Here is a 9,325-nt window from a genome sequence, read left to right as displayed (position 1 = left end):
AATTTGTTTAGTTAGAATTACTGTGTTGTATTAACTGATAGTTGCACAGGTGTTTTGTACTTTGATATTAAGACATACCCTGGAAGCCACGCCCCTTCCTGTCTCACATGTCCTTCAGATACACTGATGTGACCGTAGCTTTTTCTCATAGTAAATGGAGAATGTTTTAAGTTCGTTAATAGGAAATAAAATCTCTCATGGTTTAGCTAACGTCAATGAAAAGTTTATAGATAGATGGATAGATGGATAGATAGTAAATAAAAATGGAATGCAATGTGGAAGTTTCAAAATTCCATATTTTATTCAGAATAGAACATAGATGACATATCAAATGTTTAAACTGAGAAAATGCATCATTTAAAGAGAAAAATTAGGTGATTTTAAATTTCATGACAACAACATATCTCAAAGTTGGGACAAGGTCATGTTTACCACTGTGAGACATCCCCTTTTCTCTTTACAACAGTCTGTAAACGTCTGGGGACTGAGGAGACAAGTTGCTCAAGTTTAGGGATAGGAATGTTAACCCATTCTTGTCTAATGTAGGATTCTAGTTGCTCAACTGTCTTGGGTCTTTTTTTGTCGTATCTTCCATTTTATGATACGCCAAATGTTTTCTATGGGTGAAAGATCTGGACTGCAGGCTGGTCAGTTCAGTACCCGGACCCTTCTTCTACGCAGCCATGATGCTGTAATTGATGCAGTATGTGGTTTGGCATTGTCATGTTGGAAAATGCAAGGTCTTCCCTGAAAGAGACGTCGTCTGGATGGGAGCATATGTTGCTCTAGAACCTGGATATACCTTTCAGCATTGACGGTGTCTTTCCAGATGTGGAAGCTGCCCATGCCACACGCACTAATGCAACCCCATACCATCAGAGATGCAGGCTTCTGAACTGAGCGCTGATAACAACTTGGGTCGTCCTTCTCCTCTTTAGTCCGAATGACACAGCGTCCCTGATTTCCATAAAGAACTTCACATTTTGATTCGTCTGACCACAGAACAGTTTTCCACTTTGCCACAGTCCATTTTAAATGAGCCTTGGCCCAGAGAAGACGTCTGCGCTTCTGGATCATGTTTAGATACGGCTTCTTCTTTGAACTATAGAGTTTTAGCTGGCAACGGCGGATGGCACGGTGAATTGTGTTCACAGATAATGTTCTCTGGAAATATTCCTGAGCCCATTTTGTGATTTCCAATACAGAAGCATGCCTGTATGTGATGCAGTGCCGTCTAAGGGCCTGAAGATCACGGGCACCCAGTATGGTTTTCCGGCCTTGACCCTTACGCACAGAGATTCTTCCAGATTCTCTGAATCTTTTGATGATATTATGCACTGTAGATGATATGTTCAAACTCTTTGCAATTTTACACTGTTGAACTCCTTTCTGATATTGCTCCACTATTTGTCGGCGCAGAATTAGGGGGATTGGTGATCCTCTTCCCATCTTTACTTCTGAGAGCCGCTGCCACTCCAAGATGCTCTTTTTATACCCAGTCATGTTAATGACCTATTGCCAATTGACCTAATGAGTTGCAATTTGGTCCTCCAGCTGTTCCTTTTTTGTACCTTTAACTTTTCCAGCCTCTTATTGCCCCTGTCCCAACTTTTTTGAGATGTGTTGCTGTCATGAAATTTCAAATGAGCCAATATTTGGCATGAAATTTCAAAATGTCTCACTTTCGACATTTGATATGTTGTCTATGTTCTATTGTGAATACAATATCAGTTTTTGAGATTTGTAAATTATTGCATTCCGTTTTTATTTACAATTTGTACTTTGTCCCAACTTTTTTGGAATCGGGGTTGTATATACACACAAAAAAATATATATAATTTTGTGTATGTATGTATATATGCACTGAAAGGTTTGGCCAAAAACTAAGCACAAAATTACCAAAATCGAATATATTATAAATTCGTTATCTTTTATGAAGTATGTCTACCTTACTGGCGTATATGTGAAGTAAATGAAAGAAAAACAGGGCTACAATATGTAAAATCAGTTTCCAAATAGTTTTACTGGTAATAATATTTAGAAAGTGATTAAAATGCTGCTTGCTCTCCTGCACCAAGACAAACATGTCTATGAGGTGCACCAGGCACTTCAGCAGCAGGCCCCCCCATACACACACACACACACCTTGCAGTTACTGTAAAACCCTGCATACACACGCACGAGTTTCTGTTTATGCAAGAGACTGATAAAGGGCAAGAGTATGAGTCCAAGTCAAAACATGGCTTATAGTCTCTAGCTGTATGCCTAAGTGTACTATGATGAAAGTAACAATACCATGTCCAACACTCAAATAAAAAAATACCCCGAGTTGGTCCCGTTCCACTGAAGGATGTGGATAGACAGGCACTGGTGCATTGTAGTAGATAAGCAAAAGTCAGTAATTTTACACCTTTAAAGTGCACCTGTATGTAGCTGTAACATTAAAATGACCAAGTGTTGCCAGGCAAAACAAACCTTGCCCGGCAAGACTTATTTTATACCTATATGTTGATAATGATTTTACAGTGGTGCTTGAAAGTTTGTGAACCCTTTAGAATTTTCTGTATTTCTGCATAAAAATATGACCCAAAACATCATCAGATTTTCACACAAGTCCTAAAAGTAGATAAAGAGAACCCAGTTAAACAAATGAGACAAAAATATTATACTTGGTCATTTATTTATTGAGGAAAATGATCCAATATTACATATCCGTGAGTGGCAAAAGTATGTGAACCTTTGCTTTCAGTATCTGGTGTGACCCCCTTGTGCAGCAATAACTGCAACTAAACGTTTCCGGTAACTGTTGATCAGTCCTGCACACCGGCTTGGAGGAATTTTAGCCCATTCCTCCATACAGAACAGCTTCAACTCTGGGATGTTGGTGGGCTTCCTCACATGAACTGCTCGCTTCAGGTCCTTCCACAACATTTCGATTGGATTAAAGGTCAGGACTTTGACTTGGCCATTCCAAAACATTAACTTTATTCTTCTTTAACCATTCTTTGGTAGAACGACTTGTGTGCTTAGGGTCGTTGTCTTGCTGCATGACCCACCTCTTGAGATTCAGTTCATGGACAGATGTCCTGGCATTTTCCTTTAGAATTTGCCAGTATAATTCAGAATTCATTGTTCCATCAATGATGGCAAGCCGTCCTGGCCCAGATGCAGCAAAACAGGCCCAAACCATGATACTACTACCACCATGTTTCACAGATGGGATAAGGTTCTTATGTTGGAATGCAGTGTGTTTCTTTTTCCAAACATGCATTTAAACAAACATTTAAACTAAAAAGTTCTATTTGGGGGTGGCACGGTGGTGTAGTGGTTAGCGCTGTCGCCTCACAGTAAGAAGGTCCGGGTTCGAGCCCTGTGGCCAGTGAGGGCCTTTTCTGTGCAGAGTTTGCATGTTGTCCGCGTGGGTTTCCCCCACAGTCCAAAGACATGCAGGTTAGGTTAACTGGTGACTCTAAATTGACCGTAGGTGTGAATGTGAGTGTGAATGGTTGTCTATGTCTATGTGTCAGCCCTGTGATGACCTGGCGACTTGTCCAGGGTGTACCCCGCCTTTTGCCCACAGTCAGCTGGGATAGGCTCCAGCTTGCCTGCAACCCTGTGGAATAGGATAAAGCAGCCAGAGGAGATGAGATGAGTTCTATTTTGATCTTATCTGTCCACAAAACATTTTTCCAATAGCCTTCTGGCTTGTCCACATGATCTTTAGCAAACTGCAGATGAGCAGCAATGTTCTTTTTGGAGAGCAGTGACTTTCTCCTTGCAGCCCTGCCATGCACACCATTGTTGTTCAGTGTTCTCCTGATGGTGGACTCAGGAACATTAACATTAGCCAATGTGAGAGAGGCCTTCAGTTGCTTAGAAGTTACCCTGGGGTCCTTTGTGACCTCGCCGACTATTACATGCCTTGCTCTTGGAGTGATCTTTGTTGGTCGACCACTCCTTGGGAGGGTAACAGTGGTCTTGAATTTCCTCCATTTGCACACAATCTGTCTGACTGTGGATTGGTGGAGTCCAAACTCTTTAGAGATGGTTTTATAACCTTTTCCAGCCTGATGAATATCAACAATGCTTTTTCTGAGGTCCTCAGAAATCTGCTTTGTTCGTGCCATGATACACTTCCACAAACATGTGTTGTGAAGATCAGACTTTGATAGATCCCTGTTCTTTAAATAAAACAGGGTGCCCACTCACACCTGATTGTCATCCCATTAATTGAAAACACCTGACTCTAATTTTGCCTTCAAATTAACTGCTAATCCTAGAGGTTCACATACTTTTGCCACTCACAGATATGTAATATTGGATCATTTTCCTCAATAAATAAATGACCAAGTATAATATTTTTGTCTCATTTGTTTAACTGGGTTCTCTTTATCTACTTTTAGGACTTGTGTGAAAATCTGATGATGTTTTAGGTCATATTTATGCAGAAATATAGAACATTCTAAAGGGTTCACAAACTTTCAAGCAACACTATACCTAATATCTCTCAGATTTAGATATTGAATCAGAACCGTATGTTTGTGAAAGAGAGCATTATAGTCAGAACCAGAATCACGTGTGTTTGTGAGAAAGAGAAATAAAATCAGAACCAGAAGGAAGATATCAAGAAAAAAAAGATTTTGACCTTTTTGGTGACCTTGACCAGATGACCATCAAAATGTTGGAGGTTCTATTTGCGACCAATGCCCATCTGTCCTGAAAGTTTCATGAAGATTGGTCCAGCCGTTTTCCCGTAATGTTGCAAACAAAAAAACAAAACAAAGAAACCCCACTGAAAGCAATACCTCACCCCCTGGTGGACTCCGTCCCGGCTGAGGTAATTAACGTAGCTAAAAGATTGGTAGCCCTTATTCTGTTATGCACACTGTGTGCACACTAATACATAAACACGTCATCTCTGTAATTCATTTGTTTCAAATGTGATCACTTTGTGGTGTGGTTGTAATCGGTCTCTCATGGGTTCAGGTTAAAATGCTCCTGAATACTGAACCAAGATGTTTTTCTCAATAATGTTAACATGGGCCATAGCATTCTCTTTCTGGAAAGAGGTTCAAATCCAGTGAAGTTCCATTAAGGAGGGAGCATATTAGTGCCCATACTGACATCTCTACTGTAGTCTGAACGTAAAATTTTGAATGAAAGTTGAAGCAGTGTAGTGTTAGTGCTGTTTTTCACACTATAATACTTAAATCAATTAAATCTGTATAGTATATTTATTTGCATACATTGCATTTATTTGAGTACCTAGGTTGTTCTTTTGAGTTGACGTCCCCATCTTTCATGCTATGTTAGATGCGGTACCCTTCAATATACAGTGTGCTTTCTTTATCTGTGTCCTCTACTTTGTTTTAAGAGGTGATAATGAGAACCCTGCCCTCTCTCCTCATGCTTGTCTGAGTGAAACATAAGACCAACCTCCACCACTGCTGAGCACCTTATTGGCTGAGGCTGAGGAGATGGTGTGTGTGTGTGTGTGAGAGAGAGAGAGAGAATGTGAGCGCCTGCTTGTGTGTCCCCTATAAAGCCTGCTGCACAGCAGTATTTCTGAACTGGTGCAGTGCCGGTTCATCTCCACCGATGGTGTGCAGAACAAGGGGGACCTAGAAGAAAAACTTCCTCAAAAAATCTCCACCTTACTATTAAAAAACAACTTAAAAATTCATCATCATGAGTTTAATTTCCTCCTCCTCACTGATCCGACGCTGGGACAACCATTCCAGCCCCTACCGCATCTCCCAGATGTCCTTCACTGCCTCACGACGGCTGCTGAAGTCAGAGCCATTGCGCTGCTGGGAGCCAAATGAGTTGAGTGTGGTGTGTGCAGAGCTGGTGGGACTGAGAGCTCAGGAAAGAGAAGAGTTAGTGGGGCTGAATGATCGCTTTGCCTCCTACATTGAGAAGGTGCGTCATTTGGAGCAACAGAATCGGATGCTCATGGTGCAGCTGGAAGCCCTGCAGGGTATGCAGACTCGGCCATCTCGGCTGCAGCAGCTGTACAGGCAGGAATCACAGGATCTCCGCCAGCAGCTGCACCATGAGACTCAGGACAAGGAACACATGGAGGTGCTGAGAGACAAGCTGCAGATGGAGCAGGAGCAGCTGGAAAAGCGCTGGCAAGAGGAGGCACGGCAGCGTGAGCGGGCCGAGGATGAGTTACAGCGGACAAGGGATGAAGCAGACAGGACGGGACTGCTGAGTTGTGACGCCGAGGTGAGAGTGATTTCTTTGGCGCGGGAGTTGGCCTTTCTGAAGCAGGTGTTCGCAGAAGAGCGGGAGGGGCTGAAGGCGCAGCTGCAGGTGTCCAGTATCAGCATGGAGCCAGATGTGAGCAGACCAGACCTCTCAGCTGCCCTGAAGGAGATCCGTGCACAGTATGAGAGCCTGGCCAGGCGCAACATGCAAACCGCCGAAACTTGGTACCAAGGAAAGGTGGCCAACGTGGCGCAAGTAGCCGATAAGCAGCAGGAGGCTGTGCGCTTGGTGCGTGAGGAAACCGCCAAACACCGTCAGCTGCTGCTTGCCTGCTCCACCGAGGTTGAAACTCTAAGGAGTGTCATCAACTCACTAAATGCACAGCTCAGAGAACTAGAGGAGACACAGAGTGAGGAGGTTGCCAAGTATCAGGTATTAGATAAATCACTGACTGAGGACATTCTACAGTGACTAACACATTATAATGTTACTATAGTTCTTCTGCATGACAAATATTGCATCTTAGTTATTCATACAGAAGTGGTTTAATGGAACAGGACATAAAGCACAGAAACTATGTGTAAGAGCCCTGCTTCACACAATTATGCACTTGTTATAACAAGTCTTTCTGCCTTTCATTTGAGATTCTGCAGCTCAGCACAATACTAATATTAACAACCAAAAAAGAAGCTGCTCTACTGTTCACAGCTCCTGAGAAAGACTGCTGACTCATTCTAACTAACTGCTGATGGATGATGAATAGCTTTACTTCCAGTATCCACAGACTAGTAGAATACAAGTAGTAAAAATTGTATGAAGCATCAGAGTATGAGCAATTTGTTGCATATTTGATTTCCTGCATGCGTCTTTGGTACGGATTTAATTGATGATTTTTGCTCTGCAGCATTTTCAAACATATTTGTAATTACTGTTTGCTCTGTAGGGGAGGATAAGTCATCTGGAGAGGGATATTGCTGAGGCTAAAGAGGAGATGTCACGCTACTTGAAGGAATATCAAGATCTGCTGAACGTAAAGATGGCCCTGGACATTGAAATTGCAGCATACAAGTAATATAATACTCCCACAACCTCCCATATTATCACTAATAAATCAGTCACAACATATAATGTAATTGGATTGTTTCATGCTTGCTTGCATTAGTTAACGTTTGAATAGAAATGTCGATACTGTATTTAAAAAAAAAAATCAAACTTCAACACTGAATTTTACTTTTATAGACTTGCCCTTATAGTCTTCCATGCTGTTTTTGCTCTGATTATATTTCTGTGCTTTTATTCATATTTGTTTCAACAGGCAGCTGCTCGAGGGGGAGGAGATTCGGCTGACGTACTGCTCCGTGCCCATTTTGGCGTAAACCCTAACCTACGAATCCTCCTTCAAAATTTCCGTCAACCGTAACCTATTGATGCTGATCCTTTATGTTCACCAAATTATCTAACTCTTGACCCTTAACACAATGTTTTTCACCAATACAATATGTAAACCTATGGGATACAACGCTTGTCCAGGGGTCTTCAATCTGGCCAACAAAGAGTTGGGCGACTGCAGGTTTTCATATCAACCAAGCTGGAGCCACATTTGATTGTTTAGGTGTGACCCTCATTTGCTGGAATGAAGGTCTGCAGCCACACCGGCTTTAATTCTAATTCTCCAAAACTCAAACTATGTTGCTTTAGCCATTAAACCCTGGAACCTAAAGCCACATTATGACACCTGACCATCTACTCACATTACTAGCATCATTGATTTAAAGTGAAATGAGCCCTTGTGTTACACAAGAGGTAAACCAGGATCTTCCCCCTTCTTCTTCACACTTGAAATGAAACGAGGAGAGAAACCATGGAGAGAATGCTAAGTTCAGCACTCACCCAGTCAGAGTTTAATATCATCTTGTTGGTGAATTCTCACTCCTCAGTTCTTCTCCAAGTGCCAATCATGTCTGGTGACCGAGCCCCTTCTGTTCAAACTATCAGCCAGTTGTTTGTGAAGGTGGATTCTTTTCAAAACCAGTCTTGCATTAGGCACTAGAAATGTACTGAGGTAGTGACTTTGTTGTCCTGACATCAGACCCTATATCCACCAACAAGATGTTACTCTGGACACCGGCACTGTAAGCATAGTAAGTGAACCAACTGATTGGCTTTTCAGGCCATTCAGAGCTGTAGTACCTCATTTGCTTATTGTTCATATTCTTAGAGAATGTTTAGTCTGCATCCTAATACTGTGAGCTCTGGCTGTTTCAGTAATGGCGAAATATTTGACGTAATAGAAATATCTTGACTAGAAAGGTCCAACATTGTTACTGAAGAATCATTAGCTAGAAGAATTGTGTTTATCCTTATAAAACACTAGTAGTGAATCTGTGCTCTCATCTGTTTCTGTTACATCTGCCCATCAATGTGAAACTAAGTCAATTGCTAGTGGGTTGAACAACAAGCAGAGAAGTAACCGATGTCAGTCTTATGTGCTGTAGTCTGTACCTCTGCTCCTAAAAACAATACCTACTGAATAAAACTAATTTAAAACTCAATACGTGTTGAATCTCTGTTCATAAAATATATATATTAGCTATGAATTCTAAGCAGTATCTGGGTCAAAGAGTAAGTATTTATTATCCTGTGTTTACACTGCAAAAAATTTAAAACTGAATTTGAGGAGAAAATTACGTAATACTAGTGAAATTATCTTGCTGCATGGACAGATATTTTTACTTGATAAGACATCTTAGAATAAGTTGGTTGCAATCTATTACTAGGTTTAATAATCTCAGAATTGGTGTCTTGTATTCTTCTAATAGGAAATGCTAGATTGTTTCAATTATTTTCAAGATATTTTCACTTGCTAAGATATCATTTTTTGCAGTGTGCCAGGGATTATTCCAGTTTCAAGAGTTTGATTCATTCATAATAATGCTGTCTCTCACACAGTTTTAGTATACAGTGGGGCAAAAAAGTATTTAGTCAGCCACCAATTGTGCAAGTTCTCTCACTTAAAAAGATGAGAGAGGCCTGTAATTTTCATCATAGGTACACTTCAACTATGAGAGACAGAATGGGGGGGAAAGAAACCAGGAAATCACCTTGTAGGATT

The 9,325-nt window shown here is 41.2% G+C and overlaps 1 protein-coding gene across 1 annotated transcript; it reads left to right on the top strand.

The window, feature by feature from the left end:
- Positions 1-5,595: 5,595 nt before the first annotated feature.
- Positions 5,596-8,623, top strand: neff2 (neuronal intermediate filament family member 2). Its single transcript, XM_060924688.1, has 3 exons — positions 5,596-6,645; positions 7,157-7,281; positions 7,529-8,623. The coding sequence occupies exons 1-3, from the start codon at positions 5,689-5,691 to the stop codon at positions 7,587-7,589; spliced, it is 1,143 nt and encodes a 380-aa protein (XP_060780671.1). The 5' UTR covers positions 5,596-5,688; the 3' UTR covers positions 7,590-8,623.
- Positions 8,624-9,325: the final 702 nt, after the last annotated feature.

The sequence above is a fragment of the Neoarius graeffei genome, chromosome 7 (assembly GCF_027579695.1).
Source record: "Neoarius graeffei isolate fNeoGra1 chromosome 7, fNeoGra1.pri, whole genome shotgun sequence".
Taxonomy (NCBI): Eukaryota; Metazoa; Chordata; class Actinopteri; order Siluriformes; family Ariidae; genus Neoarius; species Neoarius graeffei.
This window is presented reverse-complemented; position numbering and strand designations above follow the sequence as displayed.